This window comes from Acartia tonsa, chromosome 4 (assembly GCF_053477335.1).
Source record: "Acartia tonsa isolate MP-2025a chromosome 4, ASM5347733v1, whole genome shotgun sequence".
In the NCBI taxonomy this organism is placed as follows: Eukaryota; Metazoa; Arthropoda; class Copepoda; order Calanoida; family Acartiidae; genus Acartia; species Acartia tonsa.
In genome coordinates this window covers 37,213,160-37,237,265 of record NC_137263.1, presented here as the reverse complement: position 1 = coordinate 37,237,265, position 24,106 = coordinate 37,213,160, and the positions used below count along the sequence as shown (strand labels likewise).

The 24,106-nt window shown below is 31.8% G+C and overlaps 1 protein-coding gene across 2 annotated transcripts; it reads right to left on the bottom strand.

Moving 5' to 3' along the window:
• Window positions 1–773: 773 nt before the first annotated feature.
• LOC145317037 (uncharacterized) lies at window positions 774–23,821 on the bottom strand. 2 transcript variants are annotated; one of them, XM_080157899.1, is made up of 3 exons: window positions 23,154–23,821; window positions 9,856–11,244; window positions 774–2,256 (listed from the first exon to the last, which is right to left on the bottom strand). In XM_080157899.1, the coding sequence occupies exons 1-3, from the start codon at window positions 23,391–23,393 to the stop codon at window positions 2,140–2,142; spliced, it is 1,746 nt and encodes a 581-aa protein (XP_080014025.1). In that variant the 5' UTR covers window positions 23,394–23,821; the 3' UTR covers window positions 774–2,139. The 2 variants fall into 2 exon arrangements, with proteins under 2 accessions (XP_080014025.1, XP_080014026.1); XM_080157900.1 differs by having other exon boundaries at window positions 9,852–11,244; window positions 23,154–23,763.
• Window positions 23,822–24,106: the final 285 nt, after the last annotated feature.

Below are 24,106 nucleotides of genomic sequence, written 5' to 3'. Positions count from 1 at the left end.
CATCAATTAGTAGGTGCGAAACATTTCTCTAATTAGGGCATGTCTGTCTGTCTGCTCGTAACGTCTAGCTCTGATAGACCATAAATTTAGGAATGTTAGAATTAGTATTTCTAATTCAAGCCTATCACAATAATTCCTGCTATTAGGTGTAATTTAAAAAGCGTAGCAACTCTAAAATCGTTGTTGTCATATTTTCTTGATGTGTAAATGGTAAACTTCTATCGATTAGACACATGTTGTTAACATCAGTCACACATATATTTTACTAGCAATTATTTGAAAGCTTCTCTTTTTTGCTTTTCCAATCTACAAAGCTTAGAATCACTCTTATTAGTAGCGAAGCTACTCTATAATTCACCATGCCCGTCAGTCGGTTATACATCTAAGTTTAGGACGAAACATGATTTTCCCGACTGATATTCAAGATAGACTGCTAAAATTATTTTCAATATTGAGCACTCAGTATACAATTTACATAGTCCGTAAGTCTGTCGACATTACTATGCGGTTCATTTTTATATTAAAAGAAAAATTTGATTTACTCAGCTGATATTATAGATAGAAGGCTGAAATTTTGGGAGCTTTTTTGCTTTGGGACTTTGCTAGACTTATTTTTTACATTCTATAGTTAAACTACTTATGGAGCTTGTCATTCTTTGTGGCCATATAAACAAAAAATAATATTTGCCCCTTTTTCAGCATTTTTTTCCTTGCCATTTGCTTACATCCTTGTCTGTTATGTTCTTTCTACTGTTCAAAATAAACAATAACTGTTCTTTTAACATATTTATTAACAAGCTAAAACAGATTGAAGCAAAAAAAAAAAGAAAATTATTTTATAAAAGGAAAAAAAAACTACTTTATTTACATTATTCTATCATATTTTTAAATGAGAACATTCTTTTAAAAGATAAGTTCGATGGTTTGTTTTAAAATAGAGCATAATTAATATAAAAAAATACTATATTAAATTTTTAAAAACTATTTTGGATTGGTGTTAAAAAGAAAAAAACTAAAATTAAATTTATTAAAATAATCCTAACTTGGCAGTGTTGTTTAATAATCCATTTGTTTATACAAAAAAAAATGGATGGTAACACTTATTTTTTTTTAAAAATTGGTCTACATAGTTAAAATTTTACATATAAAAAAGCAAATACATATTATAAACTGTATTTTTTTCATAACATTGTTGTTTTTCTCATTTTTTGAGCAACTTTTCACTGACTTTTTTATGTATTAAAAATTTGACTGGCGATATTTATTAAATTCTGAGATAAGTTTCTAAGTCTATCTCACAAAGATGAGACATATCTCACTTTTTTTATTTGTATTGTATCACTTAGTATTGTATATCTTTAGGGTATGCCTAATTTTGTTGAATGTTAGTGTGTATGTGTGTATATGTATAATTGTATAATATACTGAATTAAATAGTCCACTAAGTTTCCAAGGTCATCTTACTTGAATTCAGCATACCCATACACACATACACACACACATATTCTAACATCTCCCAGTGGGAGATTTTATTACCACCATCACTTTACACCTGCTGGGTGGTGGGGTGCTAAAGCTTGGGGTGTGTGTATAAAGGGTTGATGGGTGTTATTAACCCTCCCCCCGTAATTTTTCTGTTCTATCAAATATTCTTGTTCATCACTCAAAGTGTTGGACATCATGGGGGGAAGAATTTTATAATTTATGCAGCTCATATCAATGAAAATGCAGCAGATCATGATAAAGTGCACAAAATTTTATATAAAATATTTCAAATTTTGTAGAATATTTTATAATTGAACTAATGCAAAAGGTTATAAAAGTCAATTTGGTGGTTTTGAGTATTTTTTTCAAGATTTTTCTGGCTTGCAGTTTGAGCTTTTTGTTGGTTACAGCACAAAATTGAGCTTTTTGGAGTTTTAATTAGCACTATAAAGTGAGCTCTTTGCATGTTTTAACATTTTTAGGTTGTACTCTTCGCATACTTTTAATTATCAGCTGGTTTGTTGTTGTTTTGAGAGCCCTTCTTGTTATTGATGATGTTATGTGAGCTTGTGGCTTTAGTTGATGATTCTTTAAGCTTGATTAAGAAAGGGTTGAGGTCATTGTATGCTAAAGGATGGATTGAACTCTTTGTATTTAGATGAGCTCATTGGGCCTTCTGGACCTGTCATCCTCAGACTCGCTGGTGGTGTCATTGCCGGACTTGTCCTCGGGTCTGGGCTGGTACGCGTGACGGCCAAGACGGTCATACAGCTGAAATAGATAAGAAAATATTAATTTGAAGGAAAATTATTGAAAACTTAAACTAAAAAGTAAAATAACATAAAGAAAATAATTTTATTATCATTCCATAACATTTAACCTTTTGTAATTTGATGATCAGGCCTAATATTTTGTACAAATAATTTTAATCATTTCATTTTGTCGTATTATCCTAATTACTTGTATGCATATTTTAGTTATAAAAGTTTAAATGTACTTTTAATTACTTTCCAGTACTGTTCATAAGCTTTGTGGGATTGCAAAAAGAAAAATGTTAAATTAAAGTTATTTTTATTTTTATTATCCATTTAGTATTGAACAAAGGAGCCCGCATATATTCATTTACCCGTTACAGGGTGATCAATTAAAGTTCATTCAAAAATATTTGATATTACACAGGTTATTTTAGAGGCATTTTTCATCTTCTATAAATATTTTTTAACTTATTTTATGTTCTTCAATGAGATCCTTCTTTTTAAAATCTACTATAAATGAAATGTTTTGTTTTTTTTTATTTGAAGATTGCATTCTGTAAAAATTTTTAGGTCAACCTGTATGCAAAAAAGGATTAAATCAAGTGAAAGAAAGGAAGATATGATTGCAAGGCCATCTCAGGGATATTAATGGACAGTCGAAAAGTTGTAGAATAGAGGAGATAAAGATGAAGATTTTTTTCTTAATGATATTTTACTCAAATTAAAAACTTTTATGATTCAGTAAAAATTTACTTAATATGATGTGCATCCCCAATTATGGTAAACAAAATTATTCCTACTGTGGATTAAAATTATTAGCAGAATGTTTGGATACTGCTAGTTAATACAAGTCCTCCAAGTTTAAGCCAACGATTAAGAGTGTTTATAAAACTTTTGGGACCAGCATAATTTACAGTGAAATTTTGGAGGGAACAATATTCTTCCATTAAGATATCCCTGTAAGCATGCACTCATCCTATTGTGAAACATAGAAATGAAAATATTTAGAGCAGAAATAGCACAACAACAAGGAGACATGAAAGCAAAGTTGTGCAGCTCCGATTAAAATTGCAATTGAGACATTCTTCTCCTTTTTTTAGCCGCCAAATGGTTTCACATCCCCCTAGTGAATCGCTGTGCACGCCACTAATTAGATACAGAACGATATGGTATAATAGTTGGAAATTTTAAAATTTGGGCAAATAAAATTATTTTTCCTACTTCTAAAACATAACGCTTTGAAGAATTAAGTTTTAGTTTTTGTGACTGTAATACATTATAAGTGTTTTAAAGAGAAGCTTTAAACCTCGGTCTATAAAAATGCAAGAGTCTGATTTCTTTTCAAAAGTTCAATAAACCCTAAGAAGGTAGATTTATAAAAAAAAAATATTCCTACAGACAGACAAACATAATACTTTAACAGGTAGACTTTCAATTATTTTATAGAAGGGCCCGAAATTATTTATTAATAATTCCAAATGGGGACATTCAAATGAATAGAAAGAATAAAAAATTATTGTTGGAAAAGACAAAAAAAAATTTCTAAAGTAAAAAATAAGTAATTTATATGTATTTGTATCTATTTACCTATGTATTGTTGTCAGTGAATACGTAAATGAAAAATGAAAAAGTCAAGCTAACAATCTTCTGTCAATATAATGCTTCGTAGTTCAACAAGGTATAAATTTAATTAAAAACTTTTCTTGCTAAATTAATTGAATTTAAAGAATTTGAAGCAATTTTCCAAGATTTTCAAATTTAAAATGATTTTAAATCATTTAAAACATTAATATGTTTTCTAATAGTAATAAAATTTGAAGTAAAATTTCTGACCATAAATTATATTTTGACGTATTACGATCGTAAAATTAATTTATGTATTGTTTCATTTTTCATGTTTTTTGTGGCCTTACTTTTTACAAAAATAGTACATTAACAGAGAGGGAAGGGATATTGGGCTGTAAATTATACTGGTACCCTAAGCTCTCCCATGGGTTGACATAAAAACTTTTATTAAATCCATTAAATCTTGATTGGTTGGTATAAACTAGCAATGTCAATTTTTCCACCAATAAATAATCTTTCCCTACAGAATATACGCCAATTTATCGCCCATTGTCTTATTCCTTAAGATCCCTGGGTATTAGTTACAAATAAGATAAAAAAAAACCTAGCCTAGTATTTTAAAGCACTTGGATATTTTTTCTTCTTCTTAAACCACCCAACCCATACCTTAAATCTTTTTCGTAACTGTTTTTTTTATGAATCTTATGATTATAATTGAAAATAAATAGTAAGGAGTTTGAATATAGTTAATTATGTTTTTTTTTTTAAAGTATTTGCTTTATATGGATCTTAAGGGATAAGATGATGAACAAAAAATTGTTGTACATCCCCAATGATTTAGATAACAATAATACTAAAAGTATACTTTAATTAAAATATACTTTTTGTTCAAGTGCTTTACTGTTTTTTTTAAACTTATTTTTTTTATTTTTATGCATACATATATAACTAAAATTCTATTTAAGTGCCTCACTATTACTAAGAATACTATTCATATAATTCATATGTAAATCGTATTTATAAATTGGATATAAAATTTTAGTATTTATTTAATTTGCCTATTGTAATAGAAATATTCGATTATTTTGGGGGGTAGGGGAGGCTCTTAATGTGAATGGTTTATGCAGACTTTCTGGCATTGAAAAGTAATCATAGCTGACATACTATCGACATTACTTTGTGACTAATATCTTATATCAATATTATAAGCAGTGCCATGAACAGCAATTCGACAGGGGTAAATATTACCGCACGTTACAGATCAAAAATGTAAGGGTGTCAGTTGACGATCCCTTAAATCTTATTTGTAGGGCTTGGCACCCCTTATCAAGAGAAGGGGAGGGAGAGTTGAGAACTTGTTTTTTTACAAATCAAGTACTTTTAATAAATCTTATTATTTAAGTCTAGAATTTTTTCTATCTTTACATATGTTTTTATTTATACATTTGTATATATAGGTCTCTTGCTTTACTAATTGTTTAGGCCAAAATGTCGATGTAAATGTTGTGCAAAATAGCTCTTTAAAAGGAATATCGTTGATATGTCACCCATGACCTCTTTATAAAAAATCAATATGGTAGAACTAAAGAATTGAATTGGGGACGAGTAATTTATCTTCAATTAATATATCACTGTATATAAAATCCCACTCCCTTTTTCATTAATTTATTCTTACTTCTTCAACTTGAAAATTTAAAAATCATCAAAAAGCCATTTTTTCCGCTTAAGTAAACTTCTTCTTTTGTTTCAGCTTTCCAGGGATGGGGGACATGTTTTCATAAACTCTATATAATATGATGATTTGTTCTGACATAATAATAAACAGACATGTTGTAAAAAAGTAAGGGAGGTGGACATTGTACTGTAAATTATACTCGTACCCAAAGTTTTATTGTTCGATCATTAATTGGTTTAAAACTTTGGGGACTTTTTCTTGATTGGAAAGATTAAGCTAGCCGTGTTCAAATCTTTCCTCCAATAATTTTAATCAACAAAAGGGGAACTTTGTTTATCATCATTTGTGATGTACATAAATTTAACGTCCATATTGTCTTATCCCAAATAAGATATAGTCAGACAGTGCATTTATTGTTTATTTTTTAGAATAAGTAATCTTATAGCTGTTAAAACATTTCTTCTTATGTTTGATTCAATGATTTTAAACAGAAATTAATAAAAGTATTTAGCAATATTTTCTTATTTTTGGTTTGTTTTGATGTTTATAACTGTAATAAGGCTTTTAGAACAGAAGTTGCGATAAGGGCTGCAGGGTTGTGTACAACCCCCCCCCCCCCCCCCTCCTAAATAAAAAAATTTGTAAGTCCTGCCTTTCTCTTTTTTCAACCCCAAATGGTTTCACATGACGATAAATGGATGTACAATACTAATAATGATAAACAAAATTACCCCCCTTTTAGATTAGTTTAGACAATGCTTGTTTGTACAATCTAATCATCCTTTTATGTAAATTCTAGTTTCTAAAGCCAACAAATGGGGACCAGTATAATTTACAGCCTAATGTATAAAAAAATTCAGCCGGGAGGGAAAAGGAAGATTAATTTTTCTTCCATTAACATATCTCTAAATTCTAAATTACTTAATGTATTTAAATATTCATTCATTGAAAAGTAATTTATTAAGAATTTTCATAATAATAATCAGATATACCTAGTTGAAAATGGGGTGGGTGTTGTATTAAGAAAAATAAATTAATAATCAGATTTAGGGCCTATTGTCTAACCCAAAAGTTATTTTGGGGGGTTTAGCCCTTGATTTATTTTCATTTTAAAGCTGGGACACCCTTCCCTTCATCCCCCCTCACGAAATTTTTTTTACATATAAGAATCTATTGTCCATTTACTATTACCTTATCTGTTACCCTCATAATATTAATTAATATGAATATAACAATTTGCATACTATCATAATAACTTAATACCTTTAGGTCAATATTAATATTTAGACTAACAGGGACAAATTTTAAATAATTTGAATTATGAATTGTTTGTGTGTCTTCTTAAATAATACATTATTACTATGGATAGAGAAGATATTGGACTTTAAATTATACTGGTACCCAAAGTTTTAATAACATTCTTTTTTTATTCATTGGCTAAAAAATGGGTGTTTTTTTATCGAATTCTGATTGATTGGTTCAAACTAGTATAGCAGTGTCAGTGTTCTTTAATTTATTGCCCATTATCTTATCCCTTTCTGAGAAAAAAAATGTAATCAGATTAATATTAGAAGAAATAAACACAAACATCATATGATTTAAATTTGTGAATACACACTCATACACACAGACTCACACACAAATATACACAAACACATCCCCTTGTACTAATGTACAAAAGTAAAAGTTAGATTTCAAAGTTAACCTTAAAGCCAGCAAAAAAAGCTCAAATTACACACAGAGGTCTGATGGGTGAGACAATGCAGGATAAATTGATGTACATTCCCAATGATGATATACAATTACCCCTTTATTTTTATTATAAAAGTTATTGGTTTAAAAGTTTGGACACTGCTATAGTTTGAACTAAACAATCAATACTTAAAAACTTACAGTATAATATTTATTTCCTCCTTACAGCTGGTTTTATGCTATTTAAATATTTTGCTGTGTTGAAGGAATATAAGATTTGGTCAGTGAGTAAGATTACCTTAATTGAATTGTCCCCGGGGCTGCGGTTAGGTAATCTATCTATCTATCTATCCATCAGTGAGTTTATCTATCTGTCTATTTCATCTACTTTCACTTTTCATCTATCCATCTGTCTTTCTATATAATTGTTTAAATGGTTGCGGTTAGATAATCTATCTATCTATCCATCAGTGTATTTATATATCTGTCTATCTCATCTACTTTCACTTTCCATCTATCCATCTGTCTTTCTCTTTATTTATTCATATAAATTTCCTAATTGCTGCAGTTAGATAAACTATCTATCCATTCATCAGTTTATTTATCTATCTGTCTATCTCAACTACTTTCACTTTTCATCTATCCATCTATCTATCTATCTATTTATTCATCTAATTGTTTAAAAGGCTGCTGTTAGGTAATCTATATATCTATCTATCTGTCTATCTCATCTACTTTCACTTTTCGACTATCCATTCATCAATTTATTTATTCATCTATCTTATTTGCCTAGTTAATATCTTACAACCTATCCATCTGTCTATCAATTTATCTATGTATCCAATATTCTGCGGTTTTGTTATCTAAATGTCTATCTTATCTTTTCCTAAATCTATTACTCTCTATCTCTCTCTTTATTACTTCTCTCTTTTTCCGTTTTTTCGCTTTCTCTTACTCATTTTTACGCATTGACCGGAAAAGATTATAATCTCTGTATTTTCTAACTTATTATTTTTATGGACATAAGGGAGTGGACCTTAATTGAAGATATTTTTTACCATTGGAATGTAAATTATACTGGCTAAGCCTTAGAAATTTTACCGTATTCGACCCATTCTCTCATTCGTTGTTGTAAAAAGCTTTGGTGACATGTTGACCTAATAACTAAACAAAATTTTAAAGCAAACGATTAAAAATCAAATGTATTTTCACAAACCCCTAACATTTTAGACCTAAAAAACCTTTTATAATAAATTATTATATTAATATTAAAAGTGCGTGAAGAATTTTTTTGTATTGAACATTGATTAAAAAGCTTCGTGCGCTAATTTTATTACCCCTGAAGGGAAACTACGTGACTTGGAATAAATTTAATTTTAAATTTCAAAATTAATAAGCTATAAGAAAAATGGATAATACTAAATATTAGATTTAACTAAGTATTAATGAAAGAGCTTCATATTTGTTATAAAAAGGAATGATTCCTTATTTCCCATCGAAAGCTTATTGAAGGGGCCGAAAAAAGCCAAAAACCAAGCCCAATTTTTATTAGCAACAAAAATAGCATAAAGCCTTCCCAGCACCTATGTGAAGCCCTAAACTAAAGAACTTAATTGGAACAATGATTAGCGAAACTTTACTATTTTATATATTACGATTAAAAGAGTGCCCTTTTAGACTTATCATAAGAGAGACTGCTAAAGCTCATAAGTATACCAGTAAAAAGAGCATATAATAGTTAAAAATTTACTGTGGTACTTAAACATTTCTAAGTCTTAGAAACCAGGTTTTTAGCCTCATTAGGGAAATAGTTAAACTATGTTAGGCATTAATCTAAAGTGAGAGTAATATTATCCTTAACAGGAACAAGGGATGCTTCACTGATAAGGATGAGTAAATATAAAAAAAACCTGACCTAAACCTTTAAAATGTTTCAGCAATGAAAAATTCAATGCTAAATTTTCTTTTTTTAAACAAATTCAAAGAAATTTTTGTACTACAAACAAATTATATCTTTCTATTCGATTTAGTATTTGAGTCGAATGGAATTGATTAAACACAGCATTTACTGTCTTATTTTAGTTTAAATGGCAGCATTATGGCAAGGATAATAATAAAAATTTAATAACTATGTGATGTCTCAAAACTTAAAAAGACCAAAGTCTATTTTTAAAATTCAAGTTACAGACTAGGAAGTCAAAATAAAAAGGCATGAAAAGCAATATCTCATCAATTACGTGTGGATTTTTCATTCTAACCCCCCCCCCCCCATTCCCAATACCTTTTTTAAAAATTGTAATGCTAATTTGGGCTTGGATAGGTGAAGTTATGTTTTTTTAAAAAAAACTTACAGGTTTAGAGGCCCCTGCAGGGGCTGAAACAAGATTTAAAGAAAACAATATTAGGGGGGGGGGGGTATTTGTAATTCACTAGTAACTAAAGAGGGATTTACCCATAAAATATACAAATTTGTTGGTGTAAAATATCTCTGTGCACGCGTCTAGCACACAATTGTTAAATCAAATTTGGTTGTAAAATATGTTGACAAGGGTAGCCATAAAAATCAAGGAATCAGAGATAGAAAAATGGACAATATAAAAATCTTCCTTTGAATATAATGGATAAAACAGCTTTTAGATCGAGTAGCTATAGTAAAATTATAAAATTCGTAATCTTGCCTACCTCGCCTTGCGGAGCATACTGAGGACCATACATGCCAGCGTTGTACAGGCTGCCGTTTGACCTGGCCATCTTGCTGTTCTTCCCGTAGGTGTCGTAGAAGTTGGGCATTCCCCATCCGTCCTCCTCGTCTTCGTAGTAGTGCGCATACGTGGAGCCGTGCTGGGAAGGAGCGATACTCTCGGCGTAGGGTGCAGGAGCGCCGTAGTAGAAGTTGACCTGTGATCCCGCCATCTCGCCGGCAGCCTGCTGCAAGAACTTCTCGTTGAACCGTTTGGACTTGTTGGATCTGACAAAGATCATCCAGATGAGCAGGACGACAAGGATAACAAAGAGAACGGCACCGGCGATTCCTCCGGCAATGTAGGCAAACTCAGACTTCTCCTCGCACTGTTTGCCGGCAAAAGATCCAGCGCACTGGCAGTAGGGTTGGCCGAGGCTTGTCCTCAGACAGATACCGTCATTCTTGCAGAATCCCTCGCACATGTCGACACAGCTGTTGTCGCCGATACCGGTGCCGTTGTAGCCTAATTTGCATGTGCAGGTAAAGTCATTTGGCGGCTTGAATTGACAGCGGGCATTGCGGTCACACAGCTCTGGCTCTCCCTTCTCAACCTTGCAGCGGTTGGAGCACTGGTCCTGTGAAGTGGCGCCAGTCTCGATAGTGCTGGTGTCGGGCGGGCAGGTGATGCAGCTGGTCTGCTGAGACTCAGGCTGGTACTGGCCAAGTGGGCAGGGCACGCAGCTGTTGTCCTTTGCGGACAGAAACTCGCCAGGTAGACAGATGGGCAGGCTACAGTCGGAGATGGCAATAGAACCAGCTTTGTTGGTGGTCCTGCCGGGAGGGCAGTCCTGGCAGCCGCGATGGATACCCTGGGTTCTGTAGGTGCCAACTGGGCAAAGGTTGCAGGTCTCGTCAAGGCCTAGCTGTTCGCCATCGTTACAATCTGGTCTACATTCATCCTCGCTGATCGCCTTCTTGGTGCGTGTGGTCAGTCCAACTGGGCATAACTCACAGGTAAACTTGCCCTCCTCCGGCTGGAACCTGCCGTGACCGCAGGGACGGCACAGGTCAGTCACCTTGTCATAGTAATGGCCGGGGTTACACTTCTCCTTGCACTCCGCGCTGCTGGTGGCGCCGACGCTCTCGGTGACACCCTCAATGCCGAGGATGGTCGGGCACCTGACACACTCCCTCTGGGCAGGATCCAGGTTGAACTGACCGATGGGGCACTTGGTGCACACGCGCTCCACGCCGTTGAAGAAGGTACCCGGGGGGCAGGGGACGCACTGGTCGTCGACAACGACCTCTCCGGAATTGCAGCGGAAGCTCTGGGCGAAGCTGATGGAATTAGGGTCCAGGACAGTCCCGGGCAGGGTGTCGTTCACATTCTGAAAAACAAAGAAATAATCAGAGACAAAATAAAAAATTATTTTATTATGAAAAAGATGCATAGAAAAGTTGAAAAAAAAGAAAAAAATTGACATCAAATGCATTGTTTTTTTTACGTGGTAATGTATAATTACAATTATATAATTATTATTTTTCAATAAACATAATTATAATAAATTTTAAATAAATATCCCCCCTGTTTTCCAATTTTATTTCAAAGGTTTCCAATTTTAATTTTTCTTTTGATATAATTTGATATTCAAGAAATAATTTTAATATTTCAAGGCTAACTAGATTAAGGGGGAAACAGCGAGAAACCGGAAGAGAAAGAGAAAGTGAGAGACAGAATGAGAAAGAGGGAGATATTCTGATATACCATGTTAAACTTTATGATGTTATTAAATCAACATAATTAATATGTTTTAATGACATTATAACTGATAATTTATTTAGACAACGTGTCAATACTATGTTAGCTATGGACACTTCTGTATAGTTTTTAAAAGTCGACATAAATTTTATGTTAACAATGTAACAAAGGTTAGCAGGATATTTTTCAGAGACAGACAAAATCCTATACACCATGATATGATATGATATTTGTTTTACATAAAAACAGGAAACAGACAATATACATTATCTATCTTCCAATCTTGATATCTTGGTTCCTAGATAGCAAGATAGATATCTAGCTGAGCTACTATTGAAAATATAGAGAGTAGACAGAAAAATAGTCTAAAACCATCCAAGGACCTATATGAAGCTTTCCTAAAATGGAGAACTCAAATTGTTTAGTAGTTATCGAAATCTTAAAAGCTACTACTTTGTAAAATAGGATAGAATATGCTTTTCTAGATATCTATATTTTGCAATCTAATTAGCAAGTTTTCTAGATAAAATTTAAATATAGAGTTGAAAAACTATTCTTCCAGCCAATTGAAACAAACTCATTTTCGACTTTGCTATATTATGCTATCAGGCAAACTAAAAGGATATTATTTTGGGGGGAGGTTTATTTATCATCAATTGTCGTCCCCCTCCTTGACTTGATCCGGATGGAGACAATGAAAGTTTTGGGCGAATTTTAAAGTCAGAAATACTAAAAAGTATCACATTGGCTTTTAAAAGATAGTTTAACTGTAATTTTACTGTAATAATATATCATTTTTGGGTTATAAACCCCAATTTTTCGAACCACATTCCGGAACCAACGTAGGAGAGATAGGACAATGTTGTATAAATTAATCTACAGTCCTTTCTTTCCTCTATAATAACCAAGAAAGTTTGCCGCGGATACGTAAATAACTAGCATTTCTCTTATTTGGTCCTAGCAGGCCTATATTTTTCATTATTTTCGTTGCTGTGGACAGTTTAGAGCCGGTTTGAATTGTAAAAAAAAAAGCAGTAATTTATTTCTTATATATTTTATTGTTTTCAAAATAATATAACTGTTACTATAATTCTAAGGATTTTATAGTATTTCGCAATTTGAAATATTCTCGCACACACACACACACACTCACACACACCCACGCACACACACACACAGACACACACACACACACACACACACACACACACACACAGACACACACACACACACACACACACACACACACACACACACAGACACACACACACACACACACACACACACACACACACATACACACAAAAACACGCTACTTTTAAAACCGACCATGAACGATATTGTTCTAAAGTACCGCAGTAAAAACGTATACAAAAAAACGTCATACATTAAATAATGAGTTAACTATACGACGGATTAAGTTATTCTTTTAGGAAAGATAGGTTCTTGGTTGGTTTAAGGCTATTTTGTTTTTTTGTTTTTTATATTTAGATATTCAGATACCCTAAATTATATGGGCGCAACCGTTAATAATGATTTATAAGTAACTTCTTTATTACAGTTATATGTAGCTTCAGCTATATATGCAACAGTTACGTCTATGCCATATTGACGTACAGACGGACAAAGCAAATTATAGAGTAGCTATGGACAACATGACGTATGAATACCATGTGTATTTACCGCCTTAAGATATTAAATTAAAATGGTCACACATACATTTTTACTTATTTGTACAAAATATCTAATTCTGTGCTGTTATTGAATTAACATAAGACTAATATCAATATCACATAATTAGAAAAGTGCTATATGCTATGACCTTAAGGGATAAGACAATGGACGATAAATTAATGTACAATGCATCCCCGAAGATAAAAAACAAAATTACCCTAATGTAGAACAAAATTGTTGGTTGATTAGTTTGAACTAATGAGATTTAATAGAAGCCTCTAAAGAATTGAGGTCAGCAAATTAGAGAATGTGTATAAAACTTATCTTAAGTATAAATTTCAGTCTAAAGTAACCTCCCTTCCTGGTAGATATAGGATTCTTGTATTAGTGAAAATGTAGAACTTGTCTCAATTCGGTAATATGTCAGTAACGACCACTTTCATATAATGCCATAAAGTCGACTATCTGATGTGTTTAAGCCAAATAATTTGTTGATATAATGACAGCAAAAAAAAGTCTATTATCTTGGTAAAATCCATGTTTAGCAATATAAATGAAAATTTGAATGAAATAATTTTGATATAAATCTATTCATCAAATAAAAGTGAAATTAGGAAGGACGCCCGTAGTAGGGGCAGGCAAATTGTAGTCCCCAAAGTTTTTAATACGATGACTTGATGACTTAGGGACAAGTATGATCTCGATTAGTTGGTTCAAACTAGCAATATTCAAACTAGAACAAATAATTTAATACAGAAAGGGTTATTTTGTGTATCATCATAAGAAATGTATATCATGTCACGTACGCAGATTGAATAAAGAGTTATTTCAACAGCAGAAATTTGTCAGTTCTTATGTAATTCAAGTTATTAAAACCCATTCTCTCTTATATTTTTGCAATTGAGATTTTTGCTATTATGATATTTCAAAAATCATTTAAACCCCAATAGTTTTTTTTTGCTTTTAAGAATTTGGGAATATGAAACCATTTGCTATTGTGGTATTTGTTGAACTGGAAGAGTCTTCGCCCCTAGCATCTAGAGTCACTGAAGTTCAATGATGGGGCAGAAAAAAAACACCCCAGGGGCTATTTAAATCTTCCCTAACTGGAAAAAACAATCTTTACGTTAGCGAGATCTTAACTGATAAGATGTCTAGAAGAATTGATCTGCGATCATGAAATAACATCTTTTATTTCATATCCAAGGGAAAGGAGGGGGGGGGGACTTTGAATTACATTTAGGAAGTAGTGAAACGAGGAGGGGGGGGGGGGGCGGATCTGTCAAGTGAAAGGAATTTGAAAGGGAAAGTTGAACATCAGGGTGGGAATAAATATTTAATTGCATACACACACACACACATGCACACGGGTAAGGATAATTAATCAAGAGAAAAATAGCTGAAAACATGCAATTGGCTAATGTAAAGATGTTTCATTTAGGCATTTAACATATTATAAGACATAAGACTTATCTATTTTAGAGATATAATGCAACAAACAATCTGAAATTAAAGACTTTAACGCTTATGTTGGAAGGTATCGCTATCTTCGTTTTCTCCTCTGCCTTTGGAACTATGGTGCTTTCTTTCGAGCAAGAAAACCATCCCCTTCTGTTTTTTTTTAAACAAAGAGGGGTTTGTTTTTTCCTAAGCCTCAACTGCTGCGGGGGGGGGGGCAATATAACCTAATTTTACCTCAAGTAATAAACAAATGAAAAACTAACCCCCCCCCTCAACACTTTTTTCCATTTTATTTTAATAATACGTGCTCGACATGACATTTTGAGGGAAACCGCCAGAACTTATTACAAAGAAAAATTCATAATTGAAATCACAAAAGTTTGTGACTAACCCTCCCTATCATTGGTTGAAATTTTTAAAGAAAAAAATCTGCCAGTCAATAAAAATTGGACAGATTTCTCCATATTATGTGTGGGATCATGGAGGGGGGGGGGGGGACATTGGACTGCAAATTATACTGGTAACCAATGTTTTAAACAGATTCTTTATATAAAAAGTGTATTTTTCTTTAGGGATAAGACAATGGACGATACACTGATATACATCTCTAAAAATAATATAAAAGATTTCCCCTTCTTTTCAGTTACAATTATTGGTGGATAGGTTTGGATATTGCTAGTTTAGAACCAACCAATCAAAGTTCAATATGAGTACCAAAATGTGTGCTTAGGTAATTTTTTTATAAAACTTTGAGTACCAGTAAAATTAGTCTCCTTCCTCAAAGGTTACTTAAATATCACGGGGAGAATAGATTGTTAACTAATTTAGTGACTCATTTTTTCAAGCCTAATTTAACAAAAAAATCTACAAAAATATAAATCCCTTCTTCTCTCCTTGTAGGTAATAAAATAAAAATTTTAACATGTATTTTAGCTAAATAAACGACAGTAAATGTTTAAGGCAATAAAAATCAAATTTAACTGTAAAACAACCCCAGTGTATACTAAAGAACATAGAGATGACATAAAAAAAAATCTTGTTGTTATTTTTGTCAACAAAACGTGCTAAATTTAAGACATCACTACAAGTGATCAACTTTATAGCAGCACTATGACAGAATGTAATATGTTGATATTATAAAAACAGAGGTTTTCGACTTTAATTAAGTTTTAAAATAAAAATTTCAAATTTTAAACAACCTTTGTATATAAAAAAGGAATTTTGTATGTTTTGTTATTTTAAAACCTTTGTTGTTATTTTAAAATGTCAGATTTTAATTTGATTATTCTTAGTATGAAATAGAGAAAGAAAATGAAGAGATTTTTGAAAATATCAGGGATAAGATAATGAACGATGAATTGATTTACATCACCAGTGATATTAAACAAAATTAACACTTGTCCCCTCCCTTACTAGGAAAAATAAAAAAAAATCTTTTTTAAACGAATGAGATGAACTGTAAATTATACTGGTACCCAAAGTTTTATAAACACGTTGTCTAACTCGTTAGCTTAAAAAAATTTAATATTTTTATTAAATCCGGATTGGTTGATTAAATCTTGCATTGTCCAAAGTTTTCCACCAAACATTTTAATCTATAAACGCGGGTATTTTGTTTATCATCTTTGGGATGTACATAAATTTATCGTCCAACTGTCTTATCCCTCAAAAAGAGTCAAAAAAAAGAAAAGGAGAGATAGAGAGAAAGAAAAGAAGAGAGAGAGAGAGAGAGAGAGAAAGAAAAGGAGGGATAGAGAGAAAGAAAAGGAGAGAGACAGAGAGATAGATAGATAGATAGAGAGAGAGAGAGAGAGAGAGAGAGAGAGAGAGAGAGAGAGAAAAGAAGAAAGAGAGAGAGAAAAGGAGAGAGAGAGAGAGAAAAGAAAGTGAGAGAGAACTATTTAGAAAAGGATGAGAAAGAGAAAATGAGATTTAAAAGGAGATGTCAACTAACATTTAATCAGGGAAACAGGGATAAGTCTTCTGGAGAAAAAATCTTTCTTAAATTATAACTCAAAGTAAACTAGATTACTACGCCCCTAGCATCCACGGGAGAGCGGGGAAGGTCAGGAAAATAGCCTAAAACTTACCCCAAGACATTAATAACTCTATAGTAATTTTTATAGCAGATTTTTCTATCTTTAACTGTCCCTAAATTCGTGAAATTTTAAGATTGATAAAGTTGTCAAGATAAATTTTGATAATCAAGTTGTTTTTCTCAGAGATGCATAAATGAAAAGATAAATGAATAAATGAAAACTTATTTATCTGATTTAATAACGTTGGTGTTGTTATCACATCAACTTAAAACTTTGGTTAAAATGTCATTATCAGAATATTGTTAAAATAAAATCTATGTTCAATCACAATGATGAAACACAAAATTACCCCTTCTGTAGATAACAATTAGTTAAATTAGTTTTTTTAACAACATTTCGATTATGCGTCAGCTAAAACCACTTTTATTCGATAAAAACTATTGTAATTCTAATTCGAATATAAAATGGACTATGAATTGATATATATTCAAAGGAGAGCCATATTTAGCAGTTTGAGGATACATTAGTAACAGAATCTTTTCGCATTCAAAATAATAAAACGAATTCTCGATAAATCAAAAAAAATCAAAAGTGCATAAAAAATCAAAGCGGATAATTCACTGTGCATGGTTAAGAAAATTATGGTTGAAAAATAATCATTATTTGGACAAAAAGTTTAATGTTTAATTGTATTGTAATTGTGAAATATTATATTTGAAACAACTAGTGAAAATGTTAATGGCAAAGTGGCCATCCTTTTTATAGTAGGTAATATCAATAAATCTTTCAATTTTCCAACTTTAAAGTAGTGATGCCTTGGGGTGCATAAACTTTTTCTAAACAGAATTTCAAGAAATTTTGGGGACACGCCCTGATAATCAAAAAAGATTCACTTTGGGCCAAAAGAATTAGATTGTGCAAAAAAAAAAATTTAAAGGATGGCAAACGCAAACTGTATTTTCATTTTAAAATCAGATACCCCATCGTTCAATAGTAATTTGACAATAAACGGTAATATATATAATGGCAATAATTCCTTTTTTAAATTTTAGCCAAAAAATTACAGTTTTAAACCGTTGTGTCTTCAAACGTCTAAAAGAAAAGTAGTACCCACCACACGAAATGCTAATCGAGAGAAATAATAAAACCGTTTTTTTTTGGGGGGGGGGGGGTAAATATAAGAAAATGAATTTTTGGGGGGACGGGGAGGGGGGGGGGGAAGTGAACTGCATTTAATTATCATATATTGTTTTCTTCTGTGAACGAAAGAAAAATAAAAAAAAGATAGAACGAGAGAAAATGATATTAAGTAAAAATGATAGTAGCAAAGGAATTAAAGAGTTAAAAGATCTTAAACTACGAAAGAGACATCAAAAATGAGTAAGAGAAAGAAAGAGAGATAATGAGGGAGGAGAGAAAGAAAAGAGTTAAAGAGTAAGAGAGGGAGGGAGGGAGGGAGCTAGAGAGATAAATAGAGAGAAAAGGAAAGAAAGAAAATGAGAATCTAATTTTTCCAAAATTACAAGGTCATTGTGTAATTTTAAATTTGAAAGAGAGAAAAATACAAAACAAATAGAAAACATTTTAGAAACAAAACCATATTTTCAATCTCGTAATTAGGCACGTGCACTGAAATTTGAAAACTAAGCTTTTGGGTGCTTTAAAAAGATTGGGGGTAGGCATTTCCTTAGGAAGGAGGGCAGGAGGTTACACACGCTTCCAAAAGCTAATATTCTAAATGCTTTTTAATGCTTAATAACAGTGTAATTTTTCCTATTTAATGCATGTTTTCTGAAAAAATAAATTGATATACATTCCAAATTATGAATGTTTTTTTAAACCCTTATGTATAATAGAACTTTTTGTTAAAAAGTTTTGACCAACCAATCAAAATTATTTAAAAGCACCCAAGGTCTTAACTCCTAGTGATAAGATTTTTTTATCAAACTTTGGGTACTAGTGGAAATTACAGTCCAAACTGATTAAACCTGATATCTTTCAGTTTATTTTAATGATAATAAATTCTGTTTTATTTATCTCTCTATTGGTTTTTGTGTTATTTTTAATTAAACTCTTTAGCATTTATATCAAACAAAGTCTGCAGAAGTAAAACAAGGAAGATTATGACTGTTAGGGGAGAAGCAATGATATGTTAATAAAAGATTATTAATGAGAAAAGAACAAAAAAATCACCTGAAAGAAAATGTTTTTAGTCTATTTTTGTTTTTAATTAGAACGAAAGAAGATAAACTATTATTTGTAGTGTCAATAAAACACTAAAAATAACAATGTCGTTATTTTAAGGTCTATTGGACGTACGGACATTCTCTAGTTACAAAGTAGCTGAGCTTCTAGCAAAAACAGTTAAAAGTCACTTGATATAATTAGCTTTAAATAGTTAACAGTTCTAATTAGAATTTAAATCATTCTGTAATTACCAGGGATCTTACGGGATAAGACAATGGACGATGAATTGATATACGTCCCCAATGATGATAAAGAATAACAAATAAAACTTATCAAAGGTACCCAAAGTTTTTAAGGCAACTTAAGTGTTGGAGTTGATAAAACTCTGGGACTATAGTAATTAAGTGTCATTTACATTCCAATGTCCCCACCCTGCTTGTTAATTACATATTACAATTAAAGATCTCGCTAACTGCTGTAATAATTGAGTATTCCTTTTAGCAAAGCTTTATACTAGAGGAGGGTATGCACCTCAACCCCCCCCCCCCCATTCCAAGTTTTTTATTACTAATATGAAAGGGTTTAATGTGCCCATATAACTTAAAATCTGTTATCATTAATATATTCATAATAATGAAAAAAAAGGGGTAATAATCTTATTAAGTATAATACTATGTCAATTATGACCACTTTTATTTAAATTTGCCTACATTACTTGGAAATAATTCATCCTTTTATCTCTTTTATAGTCATAAAAAAACCTTCTTAATATGACCTTGGCTATTCAAGCAAAAAATTATGACTCGCGGATTTTTCAGCAAAGCTTCTCTTTAACTCTGTTGATTTTAATTACTGTAATTTAATTATCCCAATATGGCTTTGGAAACGATTAATATCCGCTGGAATAGAACCAGTACTGAAATATCATGTATTGTATCGTATCAAAGACAATTTTTCATGAATAATAAAATAAAAATCATAAAATTAACACTAGTTTTGTTTGCCCTGGCCTTCAGTCCCTCGGGGCTAACAAAACGATATTTAATTATTTCATTTCACTATCACATTCACCCTTGTTTTGTATGAATTATTCTTATACATTATTTCTTTATAAAAATACATACATGATGATTTTAAAAATAATTTATATATTTATTTAGCCGCCCTTTTCGAGTGTCATTCTACCGCTTGAAAAGGTAAATAAATAAATAAGTTCCATTGTCTATGTCAAAATTCAATTAAAAAACCTAACCTAACCTTACAAAAAAAAAACAGGAAGATATTGGGACTTTTATTAAATCTAATAGTTTCCTAAATTATCAACCAATGGTTTTAATCTAATTAGGGCATAATTTTGTACATCAATTTATCGTACATTGTTTTATCCCTTAAGAGATACGTACCTATTAATAAATAAACAAGGATGACAACATCCATAAAAGCGAAGCTCTAAAAACAGTAGGACAAAAGGACATTAACACTTGTATAATGTCAGAACTGAATAATCAGAATGCGAATGTATACGAGTCAAAGCAAAATTGTAAATAAATTTGTTGAAAAACTGCTTGATACAGGATAATGATTATGGACATACTTACATTTTTAGGACTTGATTATAGAGTTGCTTCGCTTATAATATTGTACTTTGTTGTCCCAGGAATCAGTATACTAAAAATCAGACCAATCGGATGATTAGGTCACATACATATTTGTTGTTAAAAATGTAAAAAAATCAACGTGTTTAAAATGGACGTACGGACATTCTGGTAATGATTATAGAGTTGCTACGCTTTCTAACTCGTACCTAACTATTACAGGAATCACCATGCAAAATTTGAAATCGATAGGACAATTCTAACATGCCTAAATTAACGAAAAAAGCTATTTAAAAAAGTAAAAAAATCAACATGTTTAAAATGGACGTACGGACATTTTAGTAATGATTATAGAGTTGATACGCTTTCTAACTCGTACCTAACTATTACAGGAATCACCATGCAAAATTTGAAATCGATAGGACAATTCTAACATGCCTAAATTAACGAAAAAAGCTATTTAAAAAAGTAAAAAAATCAACATGTTTAAAATGGACGTACGGACATTTTAGTAATGATTATAGAGTTGATACGCTTTCTAAATCGTACCTAACTACTAAAGGAATCACCATGCAAAATTTGAAATCGATAGGACAATTTTAACATGTCTAAATCAACGAAAAAAGCTATCTGTGACGGACGGACGGGCGGACCGGCCCTAATTATAGAAAAGCTTCGCTTTTAAAAAAGATATGACATCTATTCTAAATCTACCTAACCTAACTCATTAAGATTAGGAAATTCCTGAGATATTTATCACAAATATAAATGTTTACTAATATACATGTTGATTTAAAATTAAACTTTTAAAGGGAAAAGTAGGTTGCGGGTAAAATCCGTGAAGGTTTTGAGTAGAACGATAAAAATTTATGTTAACTTTTTTTTTAAAGTTGTTGTCTATAGTTCTTTTCAATAAGAAATACAAATATTTAGTGAATATTATCGTTCTACTACTATTTTTAAGCCTCAAAACACACACTTTTACGGATTTTACCCGCAACCTACTTTTCCCTTTAGTTCTTTTAGAATCTTTATACAGTTTCTACGCTTATTACAACTGTACAAAGTTTTAAAATAATAGGGCAATACGATCCTAAAGAAAATTAATTATGTAATGATGTACTTACATACAGACTAGGATGTATAAAAGGTTTGCTCCAAAATGAATACTAAAAGTCATGGCTAGGATGAGTAGCTGAAATTGAGAACATCTTTAATTACACCACAGAGAAAGAGAAGTGGAAGGTAGAATAGTTTTCCCCCAATAAAAAGTACAATTTTCAAACATAAGATAAGAAAATGAACCAAAAGAAGAATGATGTAAGATTTAAGTCCTATTTATTGTTTGTTTAAAATTAATGAAATTTAATCCAATTTAAGCTTAAAACTTATATCTCCCAATTAACACTATTCTAATAATGACATTACAACAATATCCTTATGTTGATATAATAACACACCCATTTATCAGGGTTTACGTGAAACTAATATTTAATTAATGGACTTAAAGATTAAAATCAAAGATAGAGATCTAAAATAATTATTTCCAGTCCAGATATTCTAAATATCAGGAGAAGAGGGGATTACTTCAGGGATCTCAAGGGATAAGACAATGGACAAATATTGATGTATACCCCCAATGAGGATAAACTAAATTACACCTTTTGTAGGTTATAATTATTGGTTGAAAATATTTGGCACTACTACTCGTTTGAAGCCATCTGATTAAAATTCAATAAAAGTATCCAATGTTTTTGAGCCAACAAATAAGAAAGCATTCTTATAAAACTTTGAATACTTGAAAATTACAGTCCATTGTCCCCTCCTTACCGTGGTTAATTGCGATCTTTTAACAAACTATACATTTTATTATGCAAAGTAGTAAAGTTTTTGTCTCTCCATTAAGAATTCGAAAAATACTAAACCCATTTAAAGAAAGCTTTGTTTTGGGATGTATTTAGACTTTTTTCTGCCCCTCCCTTAATTCAAAGACCCTATACAGATGCTAGGGGCGAAGCAACTAGTATGGAAAAAGTAAACTTTCCATTTTTTACAATTTTAATGAGTCCTTATTTATATCTATAATCTTTTTAATCTGACATATTTATCACTGGCTTAGATAGATTATAAAAATTAAGAAAATTAGTTAACTTTTTATGCATTTATACAATGATTTACACAGATAAGACAATAGACAATAAATTGATGAAAAATCAAATTGCTTCTGTTTTAATTAAAATTGTCAGTTTAAAAGGTTTTGACACTTCTACTTTGAACAAACTAATCCACATTGAAAATAAGTAATAAAATATATTAAGCCAACAAATGAGAAATTGTAAACTTTGGGACCAATATATAATTTACAGACTAATTTCCCATTCCTTACTGGATTTATTCTATTCTAAAAAATGTTATTTCTGCTTGCTGAATACAAAACATTTTGTCACAAAAATGATTATTTTAACAGGCGCCAAATGTTACAGGCCTAATATTATAGAAAATCGCCAAGAAAACTATTGATTTTGTTTCAATAATTACTTCTTTTTAAAGATAAATTGTCTATATATGAAAATTTAACTTACCAAGGCCTGATTTTCGATCAGAAGCGACTGAATAAGGGCTTCGATATTCTCCCTAGCGCCGCCGTTTCTCTTGGTGGCCTCATCCGAGTCGACGGGGAAGGAGAGCTCGAACTCATACTTCTGCTCCGACTCGTTGGGCAGTTGTCTGCCGTCACGGGGCAGCTGTTCCTGGCCTTCACCCAGCACATGCTCAAGACTCAGAACAGTCACAATTAGGCACAATAAATTTCGAGTCCTCATTTTGGCAACTTTTTGTGTGATTTTTATTTTATTATTAGTCAGTTGTTTTTTTAACAGCCAAAAAACTGTTATTTTTCAAAGCACAGTTAGTGCTAAAAAGTTTCACTGCTCAAGGGGTGAAAAAAGGTGGTGTGTGAAATGGGGGGGGGGGGAGTGGGTTGGGGTGCCTTTTAAAGTGAAATCCCAGCTTTATATTTGACCAGCTGGCTTCAATATTATATATATATATTACACACACACACGCTTTTACATTTCTGGTCACTGTATCATATATATATGTATATATATTACTATAACTCTCTCTTATGGTCCAGATGCAGGATGATTAAACAGCGCAACGGCCAGTTGATATTCCTGTTAGTGCTTAAATGTTACTGAATGTATACTTGGTACTTGTTGTGGCCTGTCTGGGCGGTGCGTACGTGTGTGTGTGTGGAGGTGTATAATATTATAGTAGGACAGGTAGGGAGTGGGTTGGGTCGGCCCCGGGCTACTCTCTCAACCACCTACCATCCACATACACTCACACACACACACATACCGACGAGCGCACCTGACGCACAAACAGAGCAAGGCACAACGCGCCTAACTGCCTGGTACATTTCCCTCTTAAAATCCCACCTTCCCCCCTGATTTTAACCGGACTTAAATGAAACCGCTTTTAAGGCGGAGGGAGGGGGATGGTGGGGGCATTTATATAGATGAAGAAATGA